The 13932-nt window shown below is 42.3% G+C and overlaps 2 protein-coding genes across 3 annotated transcripts in view; one reads left to right on the top strand and one right to left on the bottom strand.

Annotated features, from left to right (window-relative positions):
- Positions 1 to 1343, bottom strand: part of dnah7 (dynein, axonemal, heavy chain 7) — a 149456-nt gene extending 148113 nt beyond the window's left edge. Inside the window, exons 1-3 of the mRNA XM_063214309.1 lie at positions 1134 to 1343; positions 924 to 980; positions 705 to 804 (exon numbers count right to left, since the gene is read on the bottom strand). Coding sequence (XP_063070379.1) covers positions 705 to 804; positions 924 to 980; positions 1134 to 1145 — 169 coding nt within the window. The 5' untranslated portion in view covers positions 1146 to 1343. The remainder of the gene's footprint in view (positions 1 to 704; positions 805 to 923; positions 981 to 1133) is intronic.
- A 466-nt stretch (positions 1344 to 1809) lies between these two features.
- The window catches only part of esyt3 (extended synaptotagmin-like protein 3), an 18726-nt gene continuing 6603 nt past the window's right edge, over positions 1810 to 13932 (top strand). For both annotated transcript variants that reach the window (XM_063214307.1, XM_063214306.1), the window contains exons 1-18: positions 1810 to 2402; positions 4395 to 4436; positions 4528 to 4662; positions 5410 to 5486; positions 5629 to 5698; positions 5983 to 6072; positions 6180 to 6235; positions 6339 to 6459; positions 6954 to 7130; positions 7517 to 7599; positions 7793 to 7841; positions 8029 to 8118; positions 8263 to 8325; positions 8817 to 8876; positions 11559 to 11630; positions 11892 to 11978; positions 12281 to 12430; positions 13468 to 13847. In XM_063214307.1, coding sequence (XP_063070377.1) covers positions 1965 to 2402; positions 4395 to 4436; positions 4528 to 4662; positions 5410 to 5486; positions 5629 to 5698; positions 5983 to 6072; positions 6180 to 6235; positions 6339 to 6459; positions 6954 to 7130; positions 7517 to 7599; positions 7793 to 7841; positions 8029 to 8118; positions 8263 to 8325; positions 8817 to 8876; positions 11559 to 11630; positions 11892 to 11978; positions 12281 to 12430; positions 13468 to 13847 — 2240 coding nt within the window. In that variant the 5' untranslated portion in view covers positions 1810 to 1964. The remainder of the gene's footprint in view (positions 2403 to 4394; positions 4437 to 4527; positions 4663 to 5409; positions 5487 to 5628; positions 5699 to 5982; positions 6073 to 6179; positions 6236 to 6338; positions 6460 to 6953; positions 7131 to 7516; positions 7600 to 7792; positions 7842 to 8028; positions 8119 to 8262; positions 8326 to 8816; positions 8877 to 11558; positions 11631 to 11891; positions 11979 to 12280; positions 12431 to 13467; positions 13848 to 13932) is intronic.

The raw sequence follows: 13932 nt of genomic DNA, 5'->3' as shown, positions 1-13932 counted from the left end.
TCCCACGTCACTAAGACTTTTTTTCATTATTTAGGCCCATTGGTCCCACAGCCCATTGGTCCCACAGTCCATTGTTCCCACAGCCCATTGGTCCCACATTGCTTTTTTATTTGAATTTTTAGGCCCATTGGTCCCACGGGACTCACTAGTTCGACGCCCTCTCGGTACTTACCGCTTACGTCATACGACCCTAAACCTAACCCTAACCCTAACCTTAACCCTAAACCTAACCCTAAACCTAACCCTAACCCTAACCTTAACCCTAAACCTAACACTAACCTTGAATCGCTTGTTTGAAATGTTTTATTACCATGTGAAGTACAGAGAGGGCGTCAAACTAGTGGGTCCTTTGGTCCCACAGCCCATTGAACTGTTTGTGATGTGGGACCAATGGACTGTGGGACCAATGGACTGTGGGACCAACGGACCTAAAATTAAATTAAAAAATCTTAGTGATGTGGGACCAATGGGCTGTGGGACCATTGGGCCTAATTTTGAAAAAACGCAAAAGTCTTAGCAATGTGGGACCAATGGGCTGTGGGACCAATGGGCCGTGGGAACATTGGGCTGACCCCGTAGGGGACCCCGTAGGGAGTTGGTACAACTTGTATTATAACACCCACAACAGTAAAAAATAACGATGCATAGGAGGTATAGGTCCCTAACCCACAAACTATTTCACATGACTATTGTAGGCTACTCACTGGAGTATTTGGTTGAAGTAAGTCCATATAAATCCCCTCTGTTGGGTGTGTGCAGGACAAAAGATGGGGCAGTTTCTTGCCACAGGGGTTTGGTGCGCATCTTAAAAGATGACAATGCATGATTAATGAGTTTCTGAAATACAATAGGCCTGACTCAAATAGTCTATAGTGGCATCTTCCACAACATTTGTAGGCATCTTTGTAGCATCTAATAGTTACCTGTGGCAGCTGCGGCAAGAGTCTGCTCGAATCCACCTGGGAAGTGGTCTTCAATTTCTGCAAAACAGTTGCCGTCTGACAGTTATCATCAGTGGGGACGAATGAAAAGCCTTCAGTTCACCCAGTCTATGAAGGCGAATGTTCACAGACGTAGCCAATATGTGTGACGAAAGGGCGTACTTGATATCGATACCTAGACATTTCACTTACCTCACTTTCCATGTTGTGAAACTATTGACCACTGAATCATCTAAAGATTAATTTACCACTCAAAGCTCAATCATAACGACGCAGTTGTTCTATTCGAAGTATGCAAGTATATTCCCTTGAGTTACTGGACAAGTTCAGAGACTGATTTTCACATTAAATTTGACGAATATAAATAAATACTTCTACATAACTACACACACTAGCCACCATGCTAGCTAGCAAAGATAACTGCTTGTTGTCAAACATCTTGGCAACCGGTTACCAGGGAAGCCACAGCCAGAGCCAGAGCCGCTTTGTGGGCGTGTTCACAAACAGTCAATCAGATGCTGAAGTAGTAGCCAGAGGAGCGTTTGATCCAATCTGATTGTCTGACTTTATCTTCAACAACTTCAGCGATGCCTGCGTTTATTTTGCATTTCCGTAAGAAAGTTAAAAACTAATTGCATACATATACGTGTAAAGTAATTGTGAAAGGTTGCTTTAAGTTGAACAGTGTTTTTATGACGGAAAGTGATGCTCCGAGGAAGATGCAATAGGCCTACTTGACTGGTAATCTGGTCGACGCAATGTGTGCGTCGCTCCTGTCTTTGGAAAGATGTTGGTGTGGTATTCTGGGGCGTGCCTACTTTTTGGTGGTGTCAGGTAGCCTAAATCAGACGGGCCAGGGCAGGTAAATGCGGAAGTTAGCTCGCATGTCATTTTGACAGGGATACCCAGTCGCTTCTTTCCCTCCATTAAAGCTGACATTTTACGAGGTATGGAGCATACGGAGAAAAGAGACTTGCTACAGAGCAGGCTGCTGTGATTTAACGAGATTGCTAGGTTTACAAAATGCGACGAAGGTTACACGTCGATTCCACGGTTCCTCCGGGACACCAACACAGCAGTCCTCAGGCTTCCCAGCAAAGTTCTCAGGGGCCCGGGGCCTCAACTTCAGCAAGAATGCATCAAGGCGACGTCAACCCACCAGCTCATACCCATGAACACGACACCACGTCGAGCACTGGTGAATTCAGTGTTAAGGATGTAAATCGCATGTTGATGGAGTTTCTCATGTACCTGGGGAGAATAGTCCTTGTTTGTTACCCTATTTACTTGATGGGCTGGCTTGGATTAAGCATCAGCTGGATTTTGCTGGCCCTGTTGCTGTTTATCATGTGGAAGAACAACCGCAAGTGGAAGGATGTGCGAATGGACACCGCTGTGAACTTCTTGGAGAATGAGAGGCGGGTGATAGACAAAGAATATGAGACCATTTTGCCTGCATGGGTAAGACGTCGATGTTGACCGACTTTTGTGTTCCCACTAAACTTTCTCCAAAGGCCCTATCAGGTGTTTACAGGTCCTAGTGCTTGGTGGAAATGTGTTGACATAACCTCACTTCATTAGGTGTGCTTAGGCCTTCAAACAATGCGAGTAGCCTATGTGTGTCTTTCATACTGCAGAGGGGGCAGTATCGCCTTGGGTGAGAATAAACAAATGAGAATAGTGGCCCCTGGAAATTACACTATTTCCAGTCTCAAGTTATGAATCTCACGGCACTTTCAAATGCTCAGTTCCAGACTTCTGGAAAGACATATTTTGACCTATTTCTGCTTTGTCTGTTTTCCTCGTATTCAGGCCATTTCATACACTGAATATTACCAGTTCACATTCCACTGGTGTGAAACTACCAGGGTGTGGCTTGTTGTGTTGCTTGGGAACTTAAGTCAGCATGCAAAATAACCTTTACTTTCTTGGTCACCAAAGAAAGGAAGTCAGTAGGCAGTGTTCACTGGGTTTTGGGAAACATAAAGGTTCCCCTCACAGGGCTGCGTGTGAAGTTTGCAGAAAGCACACAGTACTTGAACAGCCTCTCTTCTATGAAGTTTGTTTGGTGTTGCACATTATTCCTCATTCACAAGAGGCTGACACACCCTTGTACTGAAGCCAAAGCAATGGCTGTTTTACAGTGCTGTCATATTTCAGTTCTGGGCAATGGGTTTGGTTGAAATGACTGGTTGGCTAAGTGGGCTGGCTGAGAAAGCAATGCATTCTGGTTAGAGTGATGAGTTATCTTGTCCGTGTCGAGTGTATGGGTAGACCCACTTACTGGGATGGATGCTGCGTGGTACGATTAGAATCAGACAGACAATCCAAAAAAGTAAACTCCAGAATGCTTTGCTTGTAAACAGCCAACCAGTCATTTTGAATACTGACAGGCTGAAGTTGTTGGGAAGGAATGAATTGGGACTGTATGCAGTATCTCAACAGAACCCAACACTACACTGCAATGTGTGCCTTGTAGGCCTTGTAGTTTTGCCCTGTAGTCTGGTACAGTGTAGCTGACACTTTAATCAAAATAACTTGACTATTCAAATACAGAGCATTCATTACCAGTCGGCACCTCTGGGCCCGCCCATGAAACTGCTTGTTTTCCTCTCCGTATGCTCCACCCGTTGTTTGTAGTGGCTAACCAATATGCCTAATGACTGGCAGTGTTTGGCACCGCATTTGGAGGGAGCATTTGGATGGAGAAACATGCAGTTTCATGGGCGGGCCAGAGGTGCAGACTGGGTCTATAGTCCCTGGAGAATGAGGGAATGTCTTGCTCAAGGGCACTTCAACCATAGATGGAATGAGATTAAAACCTGCAACCTTATAATAGGAAGACCAACTCTCTAACCGGGTATGGATGCCTATTTGTCTTTAGGTTGTGGACAGGTACCTTAGATCCTGACACCTAGGGGTGCACTGGCTCAATGAGCCAAGACGTCGTACCATTGCACAGTCAACCTGGGTTCAATTCCGGCCTGAGGTCCTCCCCACTCGTTTCTGGTCACATTCTCTAACAAAGACGTAAAGAAAACCAACAAATCTTTCTTGAAAAGTAAAGAATCTGACACCTAATCTGATACCTCAATACTGTAACTGCTATCCATTCCCACATTCATCTACAAAGATATAATACAAAGATGTCATACAAAGGTGTCATATAATCAGTGTGTGAGTAAAGGATGTGAATGAATGCACTGTGGTATCGGAGGGGAGAGTGAATCATGCCATGCTCTGGGTGCAGCATAGGCAAATGTACTGGGTACTAAAACTTGCAAAGCAGATGCACTGTCGTATTGCATACAACCTCAGCCACAGGTGCTCAGATGCATCGCATTTTGGTCAGAAATACTGTATTTAAGTCAGAATTTAAGTCCATTATAGGTTGGTCCTTGTGTTTATGTAAAACGGCTTATAACCCCCCCCCCTCTCTCTCTCTCCACGTAGATTGCTTTTACAGACATTGAGAAGGCTCATTGGATTAACAAGGTAACTGCCGTTCCAGTACATGTGAATGGGGATATCATTTTGTTTAGACCTTTTTAGAGGGTTCAGGCTGAAAGATGTTTTGTTTATTCAGATTCTCCAGCAAGCATGGCCGTTTTTTGGCATGTACATGGAGAAGCTTCTGAAAGAGAGTATTCAGGCTACCGTTCGATCATCAAGTCCACATCTGAAAACATTCGCCTTCACCAAGGTCCATTTTGGTCAGAAGGTAAGGCAAATGAAGCATGGATGAAAAAAGCAGATGCTGTGTTGTGTAATGGATTTTTTTTTAGCTCAGACGTCAGGTGATACAACCAGAGCTATCTCTCATACACTAATTAGTAATTGATCATTAATGTGCAATGTATGCCTTTTAGATAATCCACTAAAAGCAAAAAACTAGAAATCCATATAATAGTGGCATTAGCTGTGGATGCACCACCCTGACGTGTGCTGCTACTAGTGGTGTCAACAATGATCGATTCGGCGATCCGAATCGATCCGGGGCATGGACGATCCAGATCCAGATCCGGCAAGTTCCAGAATCAATCCGGCAATTTTTTTAAGTTTCAATTACTTCCATGGATATTTCGGGAGCAAATGAATGTTAAATTAAATAAAAACACTTCAAAACATTGCAAGACTGATACAGACTGATACAGAAAACAGCCAATAAATTGTTGCTCAGTATCTGACTACTTGTATTTCCTCATCATGGCTGAACATTTGCTTTGCGTTCAGTAGAAATGTAATGCATTGTAATGCATTGTAGAATTGAATCGAATCGGATTGGATCTAATAGAATCGGATCTACTACCTCCCGAATCGTGATCGAATCGGATCGTGAGGGCAGTGCCGATCCACACCACTAGGCTACTAAAGCGTTATTTACTCTTATACTGATTATGGCTATTTTGTTGTTGCAATACAAATTGATGTATGGTTTCTGAAGACTAGTAATTTTTATGTCTTGAAGCCTCCCAGGATCACTGGAGCAAGGGTTTACACACATGAGGTGGATGAGAGAGAGGTTGTTCTGGATCTCAACATAGTGTAAGACATGCAGTATACATACTTTACTCTTATCCTTTCACATCATTTCACATCATGACAAACATTTGTACTTCTGTTTATATCTGCAAAGGTGTGGTGTGCTTTCACACACTGAGATTTTACTGACATTATTGTTTAACAGATATGACGGAGATGTGGACATTGACGCACATGTGAAGGCTGGCATTGATGCAGGTGTGAAAGGCCTTCAGGTAAGGCTGTAGACATACGAAATATTGCAAAGTAATCTTACTATTATAACCTCTTCTCACCATATCGCATTTCATAGTGCCTGTTTTTAAGAAATTAATATATCCAGTTTGTCCAGGTTAAGTTAATTTACTGCACAGTATGTGCCATAATGATGCCATAAAGGATAACACCCGTAAATCTTATGAGAACCTATCTTTACTGAGCTCACAATAAATGTGTTGTTAATTAATTACTCTGATACCTTTCTAAGAAATGAAAGTGATGGCATGTATGCCCTTTTCAGATGGAAGGAATGCTGCGTGTGATCCTAGAACCTCTCATTGGCCAAGCCCCATTAGTGGGTGGAGTCACAATGTTTTTCATCCGCCGCCCGGTAAGTACCAATTACGAGATCAAGATGTGTGATGTATCTGAACTATGTACCACATGCGGATTTTTTTTCATGTATCTGCATATTTTAAATCATCTCTGTTTTTCCAGACATTGCAGGTTAACTGGACTGGAGTTACCAATCTCCTAGACTCTTCTGCATTTAGGTTAGATTTTTTTTTAAATTTCCTGTGTTTTCTGTTTGTACGAAACCCTTTGACAAAAACTTTAGCTGTGTTTTACTTACATAACATTATGCTGTGTTTCCAGCTCCCTCTCTGAATCAGCTATTTTAGACATCATCGCTTCTCTCATGATTCTGCCCAACCGCATGTGCATACCACTCATAGACCAAGTGAAAGTGGACCAAATGAGATTTCCTTTGCCACGAGTATGTGTGTCATTCATTCATTCATTCATTCATTCATTCATTCATTCATTCATTCATTCAAGTCAAGTGTACGTTATTGTCAAAAATCTATGTAACAGGGTTAGTACAGAAGTTTGAAATTGTGTTTGACCATTGATTGATTCATTCATTCATCCATTCAGACATTAGTTTATTTACTTATTCATTTATCACTCACTCACCTTTACATTGAATACTTCACTTAATTGATTTGGTGTTCACCCATTTCTTCAACAATTAACTCCCTCAATTCTTCACTAACACACTCATTCACTCACTCATTCACTCATGGACACGTTCATTCACTCTTTGACTCAGTCATTGATTCGTTAATCTCTGTGTTATATAGTAATTGCCTGACCTTCGATTCTTCTGAGGACCCTTTACCATAAAGATGTTCTTGGTTCCTCTTAACCTTTGTGCCTCTCCACACCGTCTCTTCCTTTACTCACCCCATCATTCCCCTGGTACTGCAGGGTGTGGTGCGGGTCAGGCTTCTGGAGGCCAGAGATCTGATGGCCAAGGACACCTACATGTTGGGGCTGAAGAAGGGCAAGTCAGATCCCTACGCCATATTGCGGGTCGGCAACACCCACCACAAGAGCAAGACCATCAAGGAAAACCTAAATCCACGCTGGGACGAAACATATGAGGTAGGCCTGTGGTCTTGAGTTTCTGTCTGTTGGCATTTTAAAGTAAAAGTGTGTTCGTTCTAAAATATGGTGTTGGTGGTATGTAAAGTGGTATACTGAAATATCATAGTTGTGCAGTTATTGCACTATATTATACTGATATACATTATCATCACAACCATTATATACAGGTTCTCTGCACCTCCGAGAATAGATTCTGTGCATTATCTTCTTACTAAATCAAGTATAGTTTCCATATCTGGTCAATCAGAATGTTTTTTTGTTTTGTTTTTTGTACGGGGACATTGTTCTATGTTGTATAGTGGTTGTGTAGTATATATTGTGTGTGTGGTTTTATAGCGCCTATGGTGTTGTACATGTACTGTATAGTGATGTGTCTTTTGTAGTTTGTGGTCCATGAGGCCCCAGGACAGGAGCTGGAGATAGATCTGTTCGATGAGGACACAGACAAGGATGACTTCCTGGGAAGGTAACCAAGCATCTTGCATAATCAGCACCAGATGTCTTTTTTAACTTTCTGAAACCTAACATACCGGTATCCTAACCTAACCTAACTCCAAAAATGATTTTAGTCATTGATTTCCATTCTCCGTGTGTTTCTTGACATGCAAATGATGATTCTTTGTCGTTTCTGTTTGGACATGTGCGTTACACACTTCCAGCATTCGTTTGGATTTTGGCGAAGTGAAGAGAGAGAAGCAAATGGATGAGGTGAGAACTTAGGAAATGTCTACCATGATTTCAATGTTTGGCCTTTGTTTAGTAATAGCATAGTAGTAACATTAATGAATTACTGCTGCTAATACAGTGCTACTACCAATACAGCAACTATTAGTACTAGTAGTGGAGCTTATAATAAAATTCATATTTATTACTTTCTATTTTGCGTTTTAAATAGTGGTTTAAACTGGACAATGCGAAGACAGGCGAGCTGCATCTGGAGTTGCAGTGGCTGTCACTGCAGACGGACCCAGGCCTACTGGCAAAGGTGATTATGTGCTGTGAAATTGCTCCCACCGCCAAGCAGTTGGCGAACACTAAGCAATCCATCATGCTCTTGACATAGTTTGCCCTGTGAGATGTATTGCATCTCTCATGACGCCACATGTCCACTGCTGCCATTCCTTTTCAGACACCCAAAGGCTGTGCTTGTGCCATGCTTGCAGTTTACCTGGACAACGCTTCCAACCTGCCTGTGAGTATCACATTGAATCCCACAGGTTTTTTATCTGTGTAGCAGACGAGGAAGTTATTCCAAATTAGTGATCAGTGGGTCAGTGATTTTTACTAACCTAGCTAAAAAATGATAAACGTCCTATTTCATGTTAATGCATTACATTACATTAGCGATGACTTTTTTTTCAGAGTGACTTCCAAAAAGAGGACGTTCACGTTGTGAAGAGTAACCATTAGAGAGGCATTATGCATTTGCTTCACGGGGGAAATGGAGTCATAACATCTCTATAGTTGGATATCTTCCAAATGCTCAGACTTAACATACCCAGCTGTCCCAACCTGCTTTCTGGATTCCCCCCACCCTCTGGTGATTTCTCAAACACATATCAGAGCCTCCATTACTGTCCATTTGCGTGCTGATGTGGCCCACTCTGAGCTTGTAATGTAGTCAGGATTATAGTGCTTTATGAATAGGATCCTCATTGTTTACACATTCTCTGTTTGAGACAGAAAGACCACAGTGAATTCAGCGATTGTGACAAGCACGGAAAGCACGGCAAGGAGGGCCGGGTAAGACAATGGCACCACATCACCTGCACCACAACGCCCATATAATTAGGTAGATACACATCGGAAACAAGGGAGCACTTTAAAGACTTTGACGTGAATGGAGAAGACCTCTGAATTGCATCAAATTACATGTGTGTCATTAGATCAAACTAATTCAACAGATATCTTAATTCAATCACAGTAAATGTGTTGCCTCCATTAGTCTAATTCAAGATATATCCAATTTCTCACATTACAAGTGTTACGTTCACCTAATGAAAAATATGTTGAGAATCTGTCATGTCATGTTACAAAAGTGATACATAAATCTAATTCAAAAGATTCAAATTTACGCCACATGTTACAATATTGTTACATTCATCCAATTCAAAGAATACTGTAACTGAATTGTCACACTCAACAAGTCACAGGATATAAGTGTTATTACATGCATCTAATTCAAGCGATTCCTAAATTGTGTTATATAATCAACAAGTCACATGATAAAAAAAGTGTTACTACATTCATTTAATTTTTAAAAAAAATGTAGTCATATTCAACTAGTCGTATGTTACAAAATGTTACATTAATCCAATTCAAGAAGTATAAATCATGTCACTCAATAAGTCACATAATATAAAAGTTTTACATTCATCTAATTCAAAAGATGTCTAAAATGTGTCACGTTCAACAAGTCACGTTACAAAAGTCTTACAGTGTACATCAATCTGATTCGAGAGATAATATATACAACAACAATAACAAGCCACCTGTTACAAAATTGTGACATTCATATCCTCTATTCCAAGCGATATGTTGAGCGATGGTGGTGGTCATGGTGACATTGTTGACGTGACAGCCTACACACAAAGTGTTTGCGGAGATAGGTATCCCTGGCTGTAATGTAGCCTTCCTTGTCAACGGCGTCTGCTGTGGCCCAGCCGGTATTTCCCGTTGGGTCACCTGAGGCCACAGTATTACATTGCCGTCTATGAAGCACTGTTCATATCACGCTTCACCTATGACGAGTCTCTTCATCTCTTTGCATATCATCTCCGGCCCTCTGTTGTGGCCTTTTGAAGTCACTTCAATGCAGTTTGGGCCACGTGTGTGTGTGTGTGTGTGTGTGTGTGTGTGTGTGTGTGTGTGTGTGTGTGTGTGTGTGTGTGTGTGTGTGTGTGTGTGTGTGTGTGTGTGTGTGTGTGTGTGTGTGTGTGTGCGCGCTTGTTGAAGGCGTCTGTGGCAGATTGATGTAACATTGTTGCTGGTTGAAGTTGCCTGTTGCTACGATAAAGCCTTTTGTACTGTAGAAAAATAGTCAAACTCAATGTCAGTGATTACTGTTGTTTAAGTATTGCCAAGGATTTCCAAAGGCACACGACTGGATTCAATTTAAAAGCCTTTCATGTGATGACACATTGCGATCAAGTGCCTTCTTCAGAGCCATGCTCTTGCCCTTTGTGCTGTAGTTTTGAAGAGATTAGTTTCTTTGTACAAATTTTGCATACTATGGCTGCTCACAACAACACATCTTTTTCTTTCAATCAACTCACTAAATGAAGTCTTAATGACCTCATACTGTATATCAATTTATTCCTTGATTAGTCAGACATGGCTGATCATAATACAACACTTTCAGGAAGTCTGCTCTGCTTTTCATTCAGTGAAGAGGCTCCTCCCCTCACCCAACCTGGAGCAGGTGTGATTCTCCACCACCACCCCTGATTTCACCGTGCTGGAATGCAAACTTTAGAGCAGCTTAGGAGGGGAATGTCTGCAGGCATACTGGAACATTCCTGGGCTGAAGATATTATCATATTTACACCCCTGTTATTAGGGCTCTCCCTCTGCTCTTCGCAGTCACATGATCGTCACTGTCTGCTGCTTCAGAGTGACACACATATGGGTGGCTGTGGCTATGAAGTGCACACACCTCCCAAAATAGTTATCTTGTGTACCATTAACAGGCACACCAATGGAAAACGAGACGAAAAATACACTCGCACTGATTAGCTCCCTCACTGGGATGTATTTGATGAGACCATCCCTTCTCCTTCTCCTTGTCCTATTCTACATTTTGTGCAGAGGGTTTGGATGTTAATTCCAAAGGTTTCGTTCCTGGAGGTGTTGATTTGTACTTTGTATGTTATTGGATTGGCCTTTGTCCAATCACTAATGTCATACGCAATTTGTCATGCGCTGTAGCCCAGACAATGTCAGGGCAACTTTTTGAGCAATGTTGTCGGGCAACAAGATGATTGGCTCCTCATCTTCTGATGGAATGATCTTAAAAAAGATTGTCTGTTGCTGATCCAATTTTTTCCAGATGAAAGATTTATCTTGATGAATAGTGAGCATATCTTATTGTATTGTTGTCCTGAAACATTGCTCAAACGTTTGCTGTGTGTATCATCACCTTTACAGACATCCTCGATGATGTGAGTTGAAGGAAACTCGGAGTATGGTACCACTGTAGAGAGACAATGATCAAACAGAAGTGCAGAGGCAGGCTTAGAGCCAGCCATATGTACCATATGAGTTGTAAACATTTTTATTTATACAAATTGTGTCACTTGTTTCGTCCATTTATTTCAAACGATGTTAAAGTATGGACTCTAAAGTAAGTATCATCATAATCTGGTAGTTGCTTGCTACATTTCCAGAGTTGTCACAGTCGGGTATGTTTTCTTTTCCCCCAAACAGCTGACAAGAAGGAAGAACAATCCAAATTCCTTAGTAGAATTCTCAGTGGACGAGCAGACCCAGCACAGCAAGGTTGGCTTTACATTGATGTACATTTTACTATTTACTGTATATTTTACATTGTATTTGAATATATTTAAATGTGATAATTAATAGATGCAAATATATACTTTTTGTGTAACAAGAGGTGATAACAAATACATATGTATGAATCAATTTTGATACAGATATGATCAATGAATGATATTTTGTAAATGCATAATTCATTGCGTAGAATAGATACTTGTATAATTAATACATGCTGACATGCTATGTATCTTGTGCTGATCTCAGATCGTGTATGCATCCAAAGACCCAACATGGGAGGAGGGTTTCACATTCTTTGTGCACAATGTGCATAACCAAGTGCTGAATGTCCAGGTAAGGCTTCAGATAAGATCTGATCATCATCAGCCACATTCATACAAAGTTATTTTCTTATCTCTCTCGGAAAGGCATGCACCATTTTTACCTGTGCTTCCTAGTGGAGGTTTGGCTATGGGTTTGATATGTTGATGATAACATTGTATACATGATTTTCTTTCCTCAACTTTAGTTTTCACAACTTAAGTTTTCATTGAAACCAATGTACAGCATTCTATGTAAATACAGTAATGCGCAAAACAGTATCTGCATAACATGATGATTCGTTGAGCATGAGATGGGTGCCATTCTCCATTTAGGTCAAGGAGCCTGATAAGAAGTCTGTGCTGGGCACGCTGACTCTGCCCCTGACGCGGCTAATGAACACCTCGGACCTAGTCATGGATCAGCGCTTCCAGCTGGAAAGGTCCGGAGCTAACAGCCTCATCAAGCTGAAGGCCACACTCAGGGTAATAAGCACAGCACACAGACTTCATGTGTCACAGTCTTCTTGGTTGCTCATTGAATTAACCCATGTAGGACTAAGGCACCTGCAAAAAAACATCTGTTGAATGCCTAAGGCCGAATCCCATTTTAATTTCTACCCCTACCACTACACCTTTCCCTTGCCCTGGTGTGCTTTTGTGGATACCGCGTCTTCGCAATGCATTCAGGGATATTGGTCTTACCCCTCCGTTTGAAATGTGCCTCTGGAAATCTCAGTTTGAAGGGGTAGAACGCCCTTCCCCTTACCCCTATCCCTCTGCCTTAACGTGAATTGGGACAGCACTAAGCCTACATGAGAACGTGCAACACAGAGGGGAAGGGGAAAGATAAAGGGCTAAAGAGTCAAAGGGGATTCAGCCTAAGCCCTTTTTGGGAAAAGGACCCTCATCTTGCATTAGAATGTGTTCACTCAGCGCTAACATACTCACATGTTTAATAACAAATCTCAAGAGCATCTCCACGCAGCTCCAGGCGCCTGGGTTTATGCTGTGTATATGCAGCATCAGGCTTAAATGGGTTAATTCATTTGTTGTTATTCTAGTGATTCGAAGGGGAGTAGAGCTGCCCTGTCAGGACTCCAAACTGAGAGTCAGCCACAACCTTATTGATGGTTACTACATCACATTTCATCTTGTCCGATGAAGGGCATGTTGCCTGAAACATCATATTAAATGAAGAGAAACGGGAGTGTGGTGTGCAGACTTTTCATGTGACTTTGCTAGTCCTGCACCCAACATTTTTTGAGGCTGATGTGGATGTTTTTTTTCTCTACTGTACTTCATCACACGAACCGTCATTTGTATGTTCATTCATTCATTCATGGATTTTATAGGTCTACATTGTTTTTATCCAAAGTCTTTAAGCTACTTTACAGTTATTTCACAGGGTATTGGTTACAGTCCCATGGGTTTGGATAGTATTATAAATCATCATGCATCCCACATTTAGCTTTACAACAACACAGCATGACCACCTCAATATGTTGCTCTCTCTTTCCCAGCTCCTGAAGTTAGAGAAAGCAGAACCAAAACCAGAGCCCATCCCCGAACCCCAAGCCCAGCCTCAGCCCCCTCCAACACAGCTCCAGCCAGCACCTCCAGGACGCCAGCAACACCCCCAACATTCGCCTCTCCAACCCCAGCCACAGACCACCCGACTGGGCCACGTATCCTCATCCACAGCTCCAGGCTCCAGCCCTCCTCCCAACGGGCTCTACCCAGCGTACTCGCCCCACCGGCGGGGCTCCGCATGGCCCAGTGACGGGCCTCAGACAGCCCCCTCCTCGCCCTCCATGAGGCGCTACGACTCCCACAGCCTGCTGTCAGAGAACTCCATCGCCTCCTCGCGCATGGACCTGGCTCAGGGACTGCCCTACCCGGAGTAGGTGGCCATTCATGTGTCTTTTGTTTATTACAGCAGCAAAACATACTGTATAGTCTAGTATGTGTGGCATTAATATGTCTGA

This window comes from Engraulis encrasicolus, chromosome 13 (assembly GCF_034702125.1).
Source record: "Engraulis encrasicolus isolate BLACKSEA-1 chromosome 13, IST_EnEncr_1.0, whole genome shotgun sequence".
NCBI classification, from domain to species: Eukaryota; Metazoa; Chordata; class Actinopteri; order Clupeiformes; family Engraulidae; genus Engraulis; species Engraulis encrasicolus.
This window is presented reverse-complemented; position numbering and strand designations above follow the sequence as displayed.